The following is an 18998-nucleotide window of genomic DNA, read 5'->3' as shown; positions in this document are numbered from 1 at the left end:
GGCAGATTCTAAAACATCACTTTTCTTATAGTTCTTCTTCTGATGGAGTTGGTTATCTGTTCTTCCAGATGTGTTCAAACAAACTGAGATTAACTTTAATAAAAGTGAAGATATGTTGTTCAGTTTTTCCTTTTAATTTGCACAAAACTACACAAAATAGTACTTCAATGACAAATCCCTTATAAACTTCCCTTGCTATCTAAAATTGGGCATCAGTGACAAATCCCTTGGAAACCTCCCCTACTCCCTAAAATAGAGGCTCAACGACAAATCCTTGAAAAGTTCTGCTACTCCCTAAAAATTGAGTTTCAGTGAAAATCCTTTGGAAAGTTCCCCTACTTCATGAAATTGGATTTCAGTGACAAATCCGTTAGAAAGTTCTCCTATTCCCTAAAACAGGGCTTCAATGATAAATCCTTGAAAAGTTCCCTTACTCTCTGAAATTGAGCATCAATGACAAGTTCTTTGAAAAGTTTCCCTACTCTCTAAGACATGGATTCAGTGACAAATCCTTTTCTTCCTCTCCAGATATTTCAATATTTTTGGTGAAAGTATACGCTAAAATAATTATTATCTTACTTTATAGAAACTAAATTTTTGACACATTTAATGTTCCTGTTTGTTTGTTTTTTGTTTTTTTTTTTTGAGGGGGGTAAAGTTACTAAAAGTTAATATATACTTATGAATAGTTCAGAGCAATTTCTTTTAGATATTAATTTCAATGAAAATAATAACAATATAATATATTGTAAAAATAACTAAAAGAGTCAAAATACATTATACTGCAGGGTTAGTCACACTTCATAAGAATGGTTTGCATATGCTAATGCAATGATGTGTTACCAGAACTGTGAGCCGCAGTATCCACCATCTTGGACATCTTTAGTATATGTAGAAACACATTTGGTTTACACAAGTGCTTGAGCATTCAACAGTGCAATGCTACCACGGAGACTGTTGCATCTGGATGATTATGTCACAAACATTTTCTGAAGAAACACATTCGCATGGTGAGATTTGTAAATAATATAGAGCCAAATGACATAACGTTTGAACGAAGAAAGTTTTCGATGTTTTAAAATAGCAATGATCTCTGAAACCATACAGCTCCCAATATGGAGAAATACCCTCATCTAAAAAAAAAAAGGGGTCACGAAGGAATATCTTCTGCACCCAAAAGCCCAATTAGGAAGAAACAGCAATACGCGACATTAGACGGGGATTTACAGTTGAAAAGCTACATCTCGAAGTCAATGGCTACTTTCATGGAAAACAGATAGCCATTGAAATTACAATCACAACAATCTCATTCGTCCACATGCAGTGTCAAGTCTTTTGATGCAGCTTAAATATGCATTTATTGTTTGCCAAAGTCAAAATAATAGATAGTTTACAGAAAACTCCTAAGTTTACCTTCACCATCATCCACAGAAGGATTTTACAATAGAAACTGTAGTTTCGGACAATATTTCGTAACAATAGTCACCAGAGTGTCACAGTTGACAGTGGTGAAAGTTATAATCAAAATCTCAGCACTGGACCAGAAACCTGGTTCTTATAAAGTGCAATTAGCGCTTAATAAAACTCAACGCTAGATATGACATGAAGAATGGTCTTATAAGTGTACAATATATATAAATATATCACTAAAATATATATATATGTACAATGAGTATTAAAACAAATAAGACATTGGTTAACCTCATCGTGATTGTATTCGTTCGTCAACTTAGGTCTTAATTGCAAGAAACACTATAATCAAAGGGGGAATTAAAAAAAAACAACTCACCATCGTTGTCGTGAACAATTTGAAAATTCTTAACCGATGCTTGCGTCACACGACCATGAAAATTCAAGACGTAGGACTGAGTATCTGTAATGGAGGTTAGTTGTTGTTGTCGTAGTTTGTAATGTTATTGAAGTAAGACACAATTTTTTATTCTAACAAAAAAGTCAACCGACGTTAACAATCTACTTTTTGATTATTACTTGTCTTTAAATATTGATTTTGGACCGTGTCGTGCGAAACCTTTCAAAATTTACCAACAATGAATAGTTCTATACATATATTTTTATTACTATATTAATATTGTAATTTTATTAAAATAATGTAATACATTATTACATGGCAATATGTAATATTGTTACATAACGTAACAATCCTTACGTTATAGTATTTGTGTTCCAACTAAACTAATGAGCCTCAGTTTCGTACAAAAAGCTACTTCTGCAGTGTCTATAACAAATCAAGCGTTTTTTAAAAGGCATGCGTTGTTTCATGTTGCTGATAGTCCGCATTGAATTAAAGTTAACATTTTCGCAGTGTTTCCACGATGTTTTATTTCTTTACCAAAATGTTTAGTAAGTAATGTTGTTCCTTAGAGCTACAATTATATCTTTCTCAACGTTATCATTACATAAACTATTTATTTAACAATTTCCGTCATTCAATACCCATTTATTAACCTTATTTTACTTTATAAGAATGGAGTTTATTAGTATTTCTTTACGATCAGCTAACAAATCCATAGTTACCATCATTCCAAACTGGTGTTTTGTTATGCAGATCCAGAAGATTTTCCATATTCTTGTTCCGCCATCTTTCTATCAAACTATCACTCTCCTACGAAAACAACAAATATTTACAAAACATAAAGTTAAAAATAAACTTATGAAATGAAAAAAAAGTGTGTGACCGAAAGTAATTACGTAACGGAGAAAATTGTTTTTGTTTTTTTCCTCATCTGGTCTGGACTTTGCAGGCAGTAACGTCTTATAATGGTGCTGAGACACTCACTAGGTATCATCGAGTATTTAAATTCTTGTTTGTATATACCATATAGTATAGTAAGGCATTTATGGTGGATAAAAAACAAAAAAGAAGTCAAATATACTACAGATCAACACCAATAGATGGCGTAGCTATTTGAAACAGTGCTGAGAAGCTCACTTGATGCCACCGATTTATTTAAATTCTTGTTTTTATATGATAGAAGTATTTATGATGGTAAAAAACAAATAAAAAACCTGAAATAAACCATATATTAAGACCAACAGATGGCGCCCCTATTTGAAACACATAAAGATTTGTGTTAATAAATTATTTTCGTTGATTACATATGGATCTCAACAGTGTCAATGACAAGGCTATTAAAGGTTGGTTCTTCATTATCAAGTGAGAAGGATAATGTAAATATACTGTTGCAAAAGTACTACGAGATGACATTAAGTTTGGTTTGTAAGACTAGAAGGAAGACAGCTAGTCATCACCACCCGCCGCCACCTCTTTTACCAACGAATAGTGGGATTGATTGCAATATTATAACGTCCCCACGGCTGAAAATATGAGCACGTTTGGTGTGACGAGGAGTCGAAGCCGCGACCTTCAGATTAGGAGTCGAATGCCTTAACCACCTGGCCATGCCGGGCGGATGACATAAGGAACTTAATAACATCAATATGAAATATTTTACCAATAAAGTTTTATTAACACTTTAAAAACAAAGAAATGAATTTAGAGAATAACGTTTCTCTTAAATAACATTTTATGCCATCAGTTTTGTAATTAGTCGTGGTTTACAGCGACGGTATTCTCTGAGTAACGTAAGTCTGATGTCATGCAGAACAATTATAAAGGTTTAAATGATAAACTCAGTAAACCAAACCTTTTTGCATAAAGAAATTTCGTCGTCGATTTTATGGCAAAATAAGTTTCAATTAAAATAATATCTCGCCGTTACCATCAAGCTGTGTTCAGTATATTTTATTATATTTATCGTATTTACGTGTGTGTTTACACCAGGTTGCAATTAGTTTAGTATTAAACTTCCTGGGCTGGTAATCGGAAGGTCCAAGGTTCGAGTCGCAATATTCGACTCAATACGCTGCGCATTTTCAGCTGTGGGGTTGGTATAAGAGTGATATAAAATCCTGCTGTTCGGCTAGTAATGGTGCTGGATGGTGCTAACTGGTTGCTATACCTGGGGTTAGTAGATCTAAATTAAGAATGAATATACATTAAATTCAGGTGCCTCTTATCTGGTTATTCCAAACAGTAGGAGTCGTTCAGAACGAAATTATCAATTAACAGTCACAGTTACCCAAGTATTTGAAAAATAAAACAATCATTAGATCTAGTTTTCTGAATGCGTCGTAAGGATGAGGTTTAATCTGGTAAGGTTGTAGTTTTCGAAACGTTCAGTGCCATAAAAATTAAAACACTGATCTTAACTTTCATTGTACATATAGAAAAAAACTAAGTCCTTCTTAACATAATAGTTTTCTTTTTTTTTAACAGAAAGGTCTAGTCTTATATTGCTATTCGTCGCAGTTCTTAGCTGTTTAATGTTTCTGTAACACGTCAAAATTTCCTGTCATTACGTGGATGTGAAACTTGATATGCGATATTGTCCTTAGGTAGTGCATCTTATGATACCAACCAAAAATATCAATTTACTTACGGATATAGGTTGAATTTCTACTCTTTTGTGTTCACTCGTCATAGCCGGTAAAATAACTGTCATTTTTCTAGGTCCTTTAAATCCAAGCACATTAGTTTCCTGCAAGAAGTCATTAATAGTTTCAAAACACCACAACTAAACCATACCAGGACTCAAACGCGAATAGGTAAACTTTATGACTGTCTTATGAATAAACAACAAACTTTGAGTTTTGTTAAGTTACTTTTATCTGATCAAAAACATCATCAACTAGTAAAAACTACTGTCATGGTACATCACTATGATCAGTAATAGTGTTTCATTATTGCATAACAGTTTTATGTTCAGAAAAACATTGTGATTCACACGTGTGCTATACAGTTTACACATCTGGTTTAACACAGTGGTTCCATAAGATGAGACCAAGTAAGCTATTTGCAATTCCCACAATATGACGTGAGCCAAAAGATAATCTAACTGGCTGTTATTCTTGCATGACTAATGTTTCTGGATATTCAAGCAAATCTAAACAATAGATTAAATATCCAGACATTGCATCTGCAATGAAACCAGTACCTCATGGAAAGGTTCTCCAATGCGACATCATCAGCGAAATGGAAAACAGAAGAGTTATCCTGTGAAGAAGACAATGAATGATATTCATCATCTTCGTCTAGTAATTCTATTTTTTGTGACACTTCAACATAAAGTGTCTCATCTGATCACAAAAGAAAATCTAAATGATCTGATTCGTGACTTATCTCTACCAAATCGGCATGAGGAACTTCTTGGTGTTTTTTTTACAGCAATAGAAATGATTAGTTCCTGGAAAAAGAATATCAGTTTACCAAAGTCACCACTAGTCTCGCTAAAACACACAAGATATTTTGTGTTCATGTACAAATGCTGATGCATTAATGGAAGAATTAGGTACTGAACATCTTCTTCAAGAATGGATACTTTTCTATCTAAAGTTAGTTTGAAAGCTGTGCTTGTTTGTGCATAATGGAAACATTAAGTCATCGATTCCTGTTGCCTATGCTGTGAACATAAAAGAAACTTATTAAAGCACACAGATTATACTTGAGGTAATCAAATACGATCACCGTAGGTAGAACATTATGTGGTGATCTAATAACTGTTGCACTCTTGCTAAGCCTGTAGAGTAGGTATACCAAACGTTGTTGTTTTTCTATCCCTGGGACAGCCGAGATGTAAAAAGCAATTTCGGAAAGAATAAACGGCCAGTAAGAATTACATATCATGGAAACAGAATATCGAGTAGCAATCTTTAATGAATGTTCAAAATGTGTTTCTTCCTTAACTTCTATTAAACTGGAACCCATAAACTGTGATGATATGTTCGAGAACTACAAGAAAATAGAGTCTAGGATGCCTCTAAAGATGCGCTTCTTATGCTCCCATTTGGAATTCTTTCCAAATGATCTAGGTGCAGTAAGAGACGAGCATGGTGAGCGCTTCCACCACAATATTTCTACAATAGAACAGTCATAAAAGAGGCTGAAATCCTGCGATGACAAGAGATTACTGTTGGTTGTTGCAGCGTCAAACTAAGAACATACACAAAAGGTGATACAAGTCAAGCAGATATTTTGTAAAACAAAAATAATACCATGACGAAAGTTTTGAACAGAATGTGTTTTCAGAACTTAATTTTATTGTATACATTGCTTTCTAAATTGGTGTTACTATTATGTGCTGTTTTTAAATTGGTGTTACTATTATGTGATGTCTTTGAATTGGTGTTACTATTATGTACTGTCTTTAAATTGGTGTTACTATTATGTGCTGTCTTTAAATTGGTGTTACTATTGTGTGCTGTCTTTAAATTGGTGTTACTAATATGTGCTGTCTTTGAATTGGTGTCACTATTGTGTGCTGTCTTTAAATTGGTGTTACTATTGTGTGCTGTCTTTAAATTGGTGTTACTATTGTGTGCTGTCTTTAAATTGGTGTTACTATTATGTACTGTCTTTAAATTGGTGTTACTAATATGTACTGTCTTTAAATTCGGTGTTACTATTATGTGCTGTCTTTAAATTAGTGTTACTATTGTGTGCTGTCTTTAAATTGGTGTTACTATTATGTACTGTCTTTAAATTGGTGTTACTAATATGTACTGTCTTTAAATTCGGTGTTACTATTATGTGCTGTCTTTAAATTAGTGTTACTATTGTGTGCTGTCTTTAAATTGGTGTTACTATTATGTACTGTCTTTAAATTCGGTGTTACTATTATGTGCTGTCTTTAAATTGGTGTTACTATTGTGTGCTGTCTTTAAATTGGTGTTACTATTATGTACAGTCTTTAAATTGGTGTTACTAATATGTGCTGTCTTTAAATTCGGTGTTACTATTATGTGCTGTCTTTAAATTGGTGTTACTATTGTGTGCTGTCTTTAAATTGGTGTTACTATTATGTACTGTCTTTAAATTCGGTGTTACTATTATGTACTGTCTTTAAATTGGTGTTACTAATATGTGCTGTCTTTAAATTCGGTGTTACTATTATGTGCTGTCTTTAAATTAGTGTTACTATTGTGTGCTGTCTTTAAATTGGTGTTACTATTGTGTGCTGTCTTTAAATTGGTGTTACTATTATGTACTGTCTTTAAATTGGTGTTACTAATATGTACTGTCTTTAAATTCGGTGTTACTATTATGTGCTGTCTTTAAATTAGTGTTACTATTGTGTGCTGTCTTTAAATTGGTGTTACTATTATGTACTGTCTTTAAATTCGGTGTTACTATTATGTGCTGTCTTTAAATTGGTGTTACTATTGTGTGCTGTCTTTAAATTGGTGTTACTATTGTGTGCTGTCTTTAAATTGGTGTTACTATTATGTACAGTCTTTAAATTGGTGTTACTAATATGTGCTGTCTTTAAATTCGGTGTTACTATTATGTGCTGTCTTTAAATTGGTGTTACTATTATGTACTGTCTTTAAATTCGGTGTTACTATTATGTGCTGTCTTTAAATTGGTGTTACTAATATGTGCTGTCTTTAAATTCGGTGTTACTATTATGTGCTGTCTTTAAATTGGTGTTACTATTGTGTGCTGTCTTTAAATTGGTGTTACTATTATGTACTGTCTTTAAATTCGGTGTTACTATTATGTGCTGTCTTTAAATTGGTGTTACTATTGTGTGCTGTCTTTAAATTGGTGTTACTATTGTGTGCTATCTTTAAATTGGTGTTACTATATTAAGGAAAACATTATTTCACGATATGCACGAATATTTTGAATAAATTTATCATAACTCGAAAGTAGAGGCAACTAATAATTTTCAACATTAATTTTAGAATCAGAATAGTCAAATTACTAAGCAACACGTTAGATTTCTTTCTAGTAGTAGGATAAACCTTTTTGGTTTTTGTCCGGTGTTATTAGACACATTTTATAAAGTTACATCTCTTTCAGAAAACAGTCATATTTCTTATTTTCAAATACACTTATTCCTTGATGGTTTTTATTTTCTTTCGTTTGAGAAATAGTTAAAAGAATCGCAGTGAAACTTGCGAGAAATCCTTATAAAATCCACTAAGCAAGACATTTAGGGCTTTCTATATTAAAACTTTCTTCATTTCTGTAAAAAAAAAAAGTTGTAAGCGTCGATAAAATTATATTAAACCTCAAACTTTCGATCAGTGTACATAAATAAAACTTTTAACAGTCTACTAAAGAATATTAGACGTCTAACACCTGGCCAGTGTGTATTATACCTCTAACAGTCGACCAGTATACGATATCTCTAACGTTTAACAAGTATATATTAAACCTCTAACATTTTTTCATTGTGTATTAATTGTTTTACTTCTAACGGTTAAACAAGTACCTTATATATTTGCAACACGATTATACTTGGAAAACTCTTGTAAAACAAAGTTCAAATCATACAAAAAATGACGTAAGCACAGCAGCAAGAGAAAGGTAATTGGTGTTATTACCCTTCACTTATTACAAAGGGTTGAACACGGTATATGAAACCGATTAAAAATATGCTAATCAAACAATCACGTGACAAGAACAGCCACTGTAAAGTTGTGGTGAAGCAGAATGCCATATAACTAAATTATGTTACTGTTTGGCGGTTCATATATATTGCGACACTACCAGAAATTGATGACCTCTTGGGAAAAGGTATGTAACTGCCCTTTATGGTGACACACAATGTTCATATACTTAGATCGTAAAGATATTTTCAGATCGAGGATTTTGAATTTCCTTGTATTTAATGGCACGGAAAACAAAGAAATATGGATCAACTTGGGGTACTAGCAACCTCCAGAAAGAGACCAACCATGGTAAGTAAATGTTGTAGCAAGTAAGAATTTACTAACACAAAGATCAAAGTTAACCAGGTATCCCGGAAAACAGTATGCACTATAACAATGAAGGAACATAACCGTTCAACCGCCGCATACCTCAAGTAAATGGAAAATAAAATGGGTATTCAATAATATTCTATAAGGAAGACATACTGCTAAGGCCTCCTACAGATTTCTGTGCGATAAAATAATTGAAATGAATGTTGGTAAACTACTGTCTTTACACTAGATGACTTACGGAAAGCGTTGACGGTGAAGAATGCTTCAGGCACCACAGTCTTAAGACGGAGTCTCTTCGAATGGAATCTCACTGTCAACATGGACAGTCATCAGAAAAAGCATGACCTCACGTGGCGACATGGACTGTAACGACGCGATGTGGCTCCAAACTTGTTTTTAATATAACGTGCTCAATTTTTGTAGAGAAAGTTATAAATCATCTTTATTAACTTGACAAAAAAAACGGCAACAGTTGTTTTACCAGTGTCAGAGTAGCAGTTACTTCTATTTCTCCTAGATTACTATAGAGAGCGTACTAAATGGTTTTAATTTTCTAATCTACAAGAAAGGGTTTGTTTGTTTTGAATTTCGCGCAAAGCTACACGAAGGCTATCTATGCTAACCGTCCATCATTTAGCAGTGTAAGACTAGAGGGAATGCAGCTAGTCATCACCACCCACTGCCAACTTTTGGGCTACTCTTTTACCAACGAAAAGTGGGATTGACCGTCACATTATAACGCCTACACAGCTAAAAGAGCGAGCATGTTTGGTGCGACCAGTTTTCGTAATCCGCGACCCTCGGATTACGAGTCAAATGCCTTAACCACCTGGCCATGCCAGGCTTCAGTATTTGGGTAATAATGTATAATTACAATTATTCAACTGGTACGTTAAATAACACTGCCCTGCATACTTCTTGCTGACTTGAAAGTAACGGTTGTTTATATAGGGAAAAAGTACGCTGAATCCGAAAATGACCAGTTTTTTAGTGTCAGGTCAGGTTTTCCCATTTTCCCAGAAAAGCCGGAAAACGAAATCACAAAGTTCATTTATTCTTATAATTAATTATGGTATATTCATACTTTCAATATATTAATTATATTTTTTAATAATTATTATATTTTCATGTTAATTATACTTTTAGTAATTACTAGTTTGTTTTGTTTTTTTTCTCAGATTGAATTTTAAAATTTAACTGCAATAAATATAGGCCCAGCATGGCCAGGCATGGCAATCCGAGGGTCGCGGGTTCGAATCCCGTCATACCAAACATGCTCTCCCTTTTAGACGTGGAGACGTTATAATGTGACGGTCAATCCCACTATTCATTGGTAAAAGAGTAGCCCAAGAGTTGGCGGTGGGTGGTGATGACTACTTGCTTTCTCTCCAGTCTTACACCGCTAAATTAGGGACGGCTAGTGCAGATAGCCCTCGTGTAGCTTTGCGCAAAATTCAAAACAAAACAAACCAAACCAACCCAATAAATATAGTGGTATAATGGATCGTAGAAAGTGCAGGTATAGTCATATAATATAATACTGTCGATATGTTTTGTTTTTTTTGCGCACGGTTTCATTTAAAAATATGCACCTTTATTTCTTCATATTTTAATTGTATATTCTAACTGGTTTCCAGTCGTCATGGAAATTTACTATACTAGTAAATTTTTAAATACTCAGACCTGGTAGAGAAAAAAGGAGGTATTTTCCAAATTCAGAGCCATCGAATTAACTATAGCAGGTGTTAAAACTAAATCAGCAGGATAGAAAGTGTAATTAGTGGTACTGTTACAGTTTTGTGCTCTTCTAGTACAGATATTAACATATATAACACTTGTACAGAGAAAATGCCATTTTATACACCGTACATAATAGCTTTGGTTCATCACCACAGGGGACAAGACCTGGTTTGGAAATCTCTCTTGTTTAAGTTTACTGGTGAAAGGTAAAATAATGCTAATATTTTACATTTTCGATAATATACGACCTATTGATCAATGAGTGCTGATTTGATTATGTTAATTACTAAACTTTCTGGAAAGTCCGTTGATTAACAAACTCAAACAGGGATACAATGAGGAAAACAGTGCAACTCATTCATTGTTAAATTTACTGGTGGTTGAAGAGTAACCAACATACGAAAATAGACTGAAACTTGCGTTTCTCTGTGTTAAAACTGACAATCTGGGAAATAAAAAAATACAGAAGCTCAACCATTTCGTTAAATAAAGAAAACCATAACTCTTTGATAAAATTATCAACTCTCTTACGGTTCAGAAATAAAAGATGTTAAGAGATGAGGCTTCATATTGTTCACAGTTTTAAGAAATGAACGATCATTAATTTTTGTGTATTTTACTAGGACTAAGTTTCCAAGAGCCTTTACTGCCTGAAGCGACATCTATAAATTAAAGATACAAGCAGGATAATTCTGTACAAAATTAGAAATTAAGGCAAAATGTTTCATTAGCCTTCACATGTTGAGAACCTGTTTAAATACTTTTGATGTTGTTATACTTTCTAATTTGAGAGATGAAATAGTTGGGTGAAGTTCGCATGAAATTAATTTGTTGTTGTTCGTCTGAGATGAAAACTTTATGTGTGTGTGTGATCTTGACAGGTGGTGCTAGCAGTTGAGATAAGCTAAAAATAACAAATACACAACTTACGAACGGCGCTAGAACCATTAAGGTAATCGAAAAACCCACTTAAAGTCATGAAATGTTCGAGTAGTTGGTGAATAAGTTTGGAGATCTGTGTTAAGTTACAAACTTAAGATACACCTCGCGTCTTGATATAATTGGCCGTCACTTACGTATATTATAGCGGCGATCTCACAACGCGTGTTTGCTCGGTTACCCATAATATTACTCCCCTTGGGGCCAGCTCCGTTGTCGAACACAGTGAACGAGGTTCCTAATAAGTTGGACCTATATCAAAGAATATAAGATTTGTGAGCTCATTTTGAAATTAAATTCACTTGTCACCTATTATTATCATTATTCACTTTAAAAATAGTTCCAACTTTAAAATGTTGAAGTTAAAACGTTTAAAAATTGTTAAAGTTCTTTTCTTTTAAAAGCATTAGGAAGTGCTTATTTTATTAAGTAAGTCTAATATTTAATATAAGTAAGTCTTTTTGCGTAAGTCTAATATTTGGTTAAAAATTATGTGTTGATTTTATAAGCCTAAAATCCATGTCTAAATAAGGATCCATTACTGACAAAAATACTGCAATAATTTCTTATTTGTGACGACAATAACAAAAACAAAATGAAAATAAACGAAAAATAAACTTATGTGTATGTAACAACAGTGAAACAAATGGGCTTATAACGAAAAGACAAAAACTATCATTCCCTAGCAGTACTCACGCTAGAAATCTTGCCGGATAAAACTTGTTAGTTCAAATATTAAAAAAAAAAAAACATACACAAAATAACTCTCACATTGAAACAATATCCATATCGAGCATTGCAGCTCGTATTGTAGACTAGCTCTTACGTTGAAATAACACCCACACTACGAATATTAGCTGGTGTTATTTACCAGCTCTTACACAACATTTATACCTACAACACGAATATGAGCTGGTGTCGCATACAGATTCTTATCTTGCAACAAAAACCACACCAAAAATAGCTAGTATTGTATACTAGATTTTACGTTGAAACAGAATCCACATTATGAATATTAGCTGGAATTGTATACTAGATTTTACGTTGAAACAGAATCCACATTATGAATATTAGCTGGAATTGTATACTAGATTTTACGTTGAAACAGAATACACATCACGAATATTAGCTAGTATTGTATACTAGATTTTACGTTGAAACAGAATCCACATTATGAATATTAGCTAGTATTGTATACTAGATTTTACGTTGAAACAGAATACACATCAGAATATTAGCTGGAATTGTATACTAGATTTTACGTTGAAACAGAATACACATTACGAATATTAGCTGGAATTGTATACTAGATTTTACGTTGAAACAGAATCCACATTACGAATATTAGCTAGAATTGCATACTAGATTTTACGTTGAAACAGAATACACATTACGAATATTAGCTGGTATTGTATACTAGATTTTACGTTGAAACAGAATCCACATTACGAATATTAGCTGGTATTGTATACTAGATTTTACGTTGAAACAGAATCCACATTACGAATATTAACTGGTATTGTATATTAGGTTTTACGTTGAAACAGAATCGACATTACGAATATTAGCTGGTATTGTATACTAGAATTTACGTTGAAACAGAATACACATTACAAATATTAGCTGGTATTGTATACTAGTTTTTACGTTGAAACAGAATCCACATTACGAATATTAACTGGTATTGTATATTAGGTTTTACGTTGAAACAGAATCGACATTACGAATATTAGCTGGTATTGTATACTAGAATTTACGTTTAAACAGAATACACATTACAAATATTAGCTGGTATTGTATACTAGTTTTTACGTTGAAACAGAATCCACATTACGAATATTAGCTGGTATTGTATACTTTCATCATATTGAAATAGCACTTATACTAACAATTCTCGTAGTATTAGACGAGACAATATTCCTAGCTCTCTTCAAACGGCTCAGAGGTTAGTTTCAGAATTTCTAACGCTAAATATCGAGTTTCGATATTCGCAGTGACATAGCACAGGTAGCTCTTTACGTTTAACAAGAAGACAGTGTTCATGCCATGAATCTTCACTTCCATTATGTATTTAGTCTTGACACAAAAGTTACATTATAAATGTTATTACCGACTGTAAGCATTGGAACAATACTTACACCATAAATATTAAATGGTATTGTCTTCTAGTTTTCGTTTTTGAATAATATTAATTGTAACTGGTGATTTTTAAATTCGACACGCGAACTGTTTCCCTACAATATTGTTTGTTTGTTTTTAAGCACAAGTTACACAATGAGCAACCTGTTCGGTGTTCGACACGGGTATCGAAACCCGATTTTTGCCGTTATAAGCCTTCACACTCACCGCTGAGCCTACAATATTACTAATTTTAACAGCAAAAAATATCAAACTGATATATCAGAAAAACACATTAACTAATATTTAGTTTTTACCGAAGATAAACAATTCTGTAGCAGTTGAAAGAATTAAAATTCTGAGTAGAGGGACAACTGTACCTGAGTTTACCAACGAAAGAATCCCCACCTCGAGACAAATCTGTTGGATCAACAGAAATCAGATAGTTAGAAGTCGCACTTTTCTTCCTTTTACGAGCTGCCAGAAGGAACACCTAAAGATAAAGATATGGAGGCAAAGATTAAAATATTCCAGCAACGTTTGATATCAGTTAACACTGATCATGTTTATACATATTAGTAAAAATGATTTTGAACATCACAAGTAGTTTTGGGATCTACAATGAAGACAGCACATTCAAATTAATCGACTGTTTTTGTCTCTTAAGAAAGGAAAACTTGTGTCTCTTTTCTTAAAATCAAAAGGAAATCTTCACGTGAAGTAGACACGTTCTTTTGAGAAACATTGATACAACACAGTTTTTGTAATCTGTATCAACGACTTGTGAACTGGCGGGAAGCGTAAAATTACCATAACATTACGTAACCTTTTTACTGTCTTCTTTCTCCAGGTGTAAAAAATACGTAGGAAAAAGACCTCTATCCATTCCCTTTTTGTCTCTTGTGATTCGACACTGGACAGTCAACCCCTGGGGACAGGGCTCTAAGGCAAAAGCTGGTAGGTTATCGAGTAGATCCTCCATTTTTCCGATACCTTTGTTCTGAGGGTGGTCATCTGCGACATTCGCTTCTTCCTGATTTTCACTGCCGGGAACTGTTGAGAAATCTCGTACCTTTAAGAGTAATTTAATATTATCAGATATTAAGCAAATTGTAAATATTAACGTATTGATTTGTCTTAAGTATTATAAACTAGGTCTGTTTTTAATCCATTTCTAGGGACCTTTACAAAAGAACGATTTTCATGGTCTTCAGTTAACTAACCAATATTGTTAGTACGTAACAATTGTTTCAAAGCTCAAACTCGTATTGAAATACTAATTGTTTATTTATTATTGAAAGTCATAAAAGCTCACGTTTGAAAATAAATGAAATAATATATCAGAAGACAATTATCTACAGAACTACCTACAATATCTAAATTAATTAGAACAGTACTATAGAGATTAGCCATCCTTGGAATTACATACACTAACATAGTAAAGGTTAATTATTAACAAAACCAATTAAAACAAAACTGTAGAAATTAGATGTCCTTGGAAATACGTAAAATAACACAGTGAAGGTTAATTATTAATAATACCAATTAAAACAAACCCTTAGAGGCTAGTTATCATTGGAATTATATACATCAAAACATATATTTTTGCATGTTTATATGTATAACATAAAAATGCAATAACTACAAGTATTAGTCACATTATTACAGTGACGTAAGTACGAGGTAGAGTATTTCTTGTTAGAAATAAATGGTTAATAAAGAGCTAACAGACTAAAGAATCAACGGACCAAGGCATGGGAAGAAATCCTCTCCTTAGGGGGGAGGGGTAGTTTGATAGTTCTGTACATTACAAATTAATATTGATTAAAGAATTAACAGAACAAGGCATGGGAAGATATCCTCTCCTTAGGGTGAAGGGGTAGTTTGATAGTTCTGTACATTACAAATTAATATTGAGTAAATTAACAGAACAAGGCATGGGAAGAAATCCTCTCCTTAGGGTGAAGGGGTAGTTTGATAGTTCTGTACATTACAAATTAATATTGAGTAGAGAATTAACAGAACAAGGCATGGGAGGAATTCCTCTCCTGAGGGAGGAAGGGATAGTTTGATAGTTCTGTACATTACAAATTAATATTGAGTAAAGAATCAAGAGACCAAGGCATGGAAAGAATTCCTCTCCTGAGGGGTGAAGGGGTAGTCTGACAGTTCTGTACATTACAAATTAATATTGAGTAAAGAATCAAGAGACCAAGGCATGGGAAGAATTCCTCTCCTGAGGGGTGAAGGGGTAGTTTGACAGTTCTGTACATTACAAATTAATATTGAGTAAAGAATCAACAGACCAAGGCATGGGAAGAATTCCTCTCTTGAGGGGACAGTTTGTCTGTCCCAGAGTCCGATGTTGTCGATGATAAACTATGATGAACGTTTTCTTGACCTTCCTGCTTTTCTGCACGAGCTGGTGGTCCTGATGATGGTATTACAGGTGTGCTTTCATAATCCTCATCTTCAAGATCCACTACGGGAGAAAGGCTCAGTTTCGACTGTAGTTCTACAACAAAGGAAGGAAGTGTCAGTGGTTGAAAACAAGAAACAAATTTGTATAACTGCTAAGTTTGACACCTTAAAGATTTTGCTTGCTTTCGCGAAAAAACACACAATGGGCTATTTTTGCGCTGTCTACAGGTTTAACTCCGATGATCCACCAGAGGACCCCATAGATAAAACACTCCATTACTTACTTTATGATGACTTAGACATCTTTAATATGTATAATTTAATTTGCCGCTGTGTGTTTATGTAAGCTTCATTACCTTGAAACTAAAGTACTTCACTGGTTAAGCTAAGTTAGATATCCTTAAGATTTATTATTTAATTATTTGTCTATGTTATACAGTCTTACTTACCTTTCTTAAGCTAACTTACACATCTTAAAACAGAGTTAAACGACTTGATATGAAACTAAATTATGATCTTAATACGATTCGCAATACAGACCAATTAGAAATTTTAATCAAATGTGGCTAAAAACATAATCGGCTGTAAACTGTCCCAGAAAGTAACCACTATTCTCATGCACGTTCTTAAGTAGTGACCATTATGACGTTATTTAATCAGTTATCATTAGCTAATTATGTTCAATATAATAAACTAACTCGGCGAGTGCAACTAATTGTATTAATTTAAGAAAACTTCTGGTTATTAGAGTAATTTCGACTTTTAAGTATGTGGATTGATATCTCTTTTAAAATATATTTAGAGACAATAAATCAAGTAAAGTCATGGTAGTTCACCTTTTAGCATGTTCTTGTGTGTGCAGGAAATATCATATAAACTGACAAACCTGCACGTACGACATTTCTAGGTCAACTTACGTTTGCCAGATCTATTAAATTTTAAGAAGCTTTTAATTCTGTCTGGTAAACATCATTCACAACTACTGCGCAATTGTTGAAAACTCTCCAGAGAAGAGACTATTATAAGAAATTGTTGAACCGTACACTTGAGTTCGTTATTGGAATTCTTTTGTTTATTAATAACATTACAATGTTCACGTCGTACTGTTATCTATATCTTACTGTCGCTTAAATATGTGAAATTTATAATCACTGCGAAGATTATAACGAATTTCAAAAACAAGAAAGCCCCCGATTTAAAGGTAAAGAATTGAGAGAAAAACATGACATTCTAACTTGTAAATCAGATATTGTTGATAAATCGGTTTTAAGTTAATTTAAACAGTTAGTATATCGTGATTATTTCGATAAGCCCAAATACAATTTTTTTTACTCAAATATCACTCACATATACTACAATAGCCACATAAAGGTCACAACAGAACGTACCGGAAGGGCGTTCTTACACTCTTTAGAACGTTTCTCCATAGTGTAATCGTTTTGTAAGAAACTATGTTAGATAAATATGTTAATATGTATCAGTGAACATATCGTCGTGGCGTCGCTGTATGCTCGAGCGTTGTGAAAACAAACTCACGCTATGTGAGCTTATAACGAAAAGAACTACTGTGCGTCTGAAAATTAATATATGAAAAATAAAGCTGAAAGCTATTGTTGTTTGAGATAACAACATTTGTATATAAATATAAGAAGTAGACTTGTAGGATTTAGTTTCAATAATAATGGACTTCTATGTGACTTTGATCATTCGCTATAATTAATCTAATTCTGATTTGTTCAGATTCAGGGAAAACATTTTCCAACAAGCAAGTAGAGATGGGTAAGATAGCGTCACGAAACCCAGGTTTCAGTTCTTCAAGGTCTTTTAGCTGTTATGGTAGACTTTTGTTTACAAAAACAACAACATAAAGATGAAAATCTAAAGGGGTTAAATCAGGCGAACGAGCGGGCCATTTGATAGGTCTTCTCCTAACAATCAAACACTCTAGCAAATTGTGGTTTAAAAACACTTTAAACATTTTGAGCAAAGAGAGGTGGTGCTCCATCGTGTTGGAAATATAGATCTTTGTAACAAGCCAGTAGCTTCTCGAACTTGTGGAATAAAGAACTCTCTTTGTAACAAGCCAGTAGTTTCTCGAACTTGTGGAATAAAGAACTCTCTTTGTAACAAGCCAGTAGTTTCTCGAACTTGTGGAATAAAGAACTCTCTTTGTAACAAGCCAGTAGCTTCTCGAACTTGTGGAATAAAGAACTCTCTTTGTAACAAGCCAGTAGTTTCTCTAACTTGTGGAATAAAGAACTCTCTTTGTAACAAGCCAGTAGTTTCTCGAACTTGTGGAATAAAGAACTCTCTTTGTAACAAGCCAGTAGTTTCTCGAACTTGTGGAATAAAGAACTCTCTTTGTAACAAGCCAGTAGTTTCTCGAACTTGTGGAATAAAGAACTCTCTTTGTAACAAGCCAGTAGTTTCTCGAACTTGTGGAATAAAGAATAAAGAACTCTCTTTGTAACAAGCCAGTAGCTTCTCGAACTTGTGGAATAAAGAACTCTCTTTGTAACAAGCCAGTAGTTTCTCGAACTTGTGGAATAAAGAACTCTCTTTGTAACAAGCCAGTAGTTTCTCGAACTTGTGGAATAAAGAACTCTCTTTAACAAGTAACAAGCCAGTAGTTTCTCGAACTTGTGGAATAAAGAACTCTCTTTGTAACAAGCCAGTAGTTTCTCGAACTTGTGGAATAAAGAACTCTCTTTGTAACAAGCCAGTAGTTTCTCGAACTTGTGGAATAAAGAACTCTCTTTGTAACAAGCCAGTAGTTTCTCGAACTTGTGGAATAAAGAACTCTCTTTGTAACAAGCCAGTAGTTTCTCGAACTTGTGGAATAAAGAACTCTCTTTGTAACAAGCCAGTAGTTTCTCGAACTTGTGGAATAAAGAACTCTCTTTGTAACAAGCCAGTAGTTTCTCGAACTTGTGGAATAAAGAACTCTCTTTGTAACAAGCCAGTAGTTTCTCGAACTTGTGGAATAAAGA

At 33.5% G+C, this 18998-nt stretch overlaps 1 protein-coding gene across 3 annotated transcripts in view; it reads right to left on the bottom strand.

The window, feature by feature from the left end:
* Positions 1–18998, bottom strand: part of LOC143240188 (tubby-related protein 3-like) — a 109627-nt gene that overhangs the window by 4352 nt on the left and 86277 nt on the right. For all 3 annotated transcript variants that reach the window (XM_076482254.1, XM_076482253.1, XM_076482255.1), the window contains 7 exons: positions 15894–16102; positions 14414–14659; positions 13968–14080; positions 11607–11721; positions 4461–4559; positions 2536–2623; positions 1790–1873 (listed from right to left, as the gene is read on the bottom strand). In XM_076482254.1, the coding sequence (XP_076338369.1) occupies positions 1790–1873; positions 2536–2623; positions 4461–4559; positions 11607–11721; positions 13968–14080; positions 14414–14659; positions 15894–16102 (954 nt within the window). The remainder of the gene's footprint in view (positions 1–1789; positions 1874–2535; positions 2624–4460; positions 4560–11606; positions 11722–13967; positions 14081–14413; positions 14660–15893; positions 16103–18998) is intronic.

The sequence above is a fragment of the Tachypleus tridentatus genome, chromosome 13 (assembly GCF_004210375.1).
Source record: "Tachypleus tridentatus isolate NWPU-2018 chromosome 13, ASM421037v1, whole genome shotgun sequence".
Lineage (NCBI taxonomy): Eukaryota > Metazoa > Arthropoda > Merostomata > Xiphosura > Limulidae > Tachypleus > Tachypleus tridentatus.
Note: the sequence above shows the minus strand (reverse complement) of the source record. Positions and strands in the feature narration are given on the sequence as shown.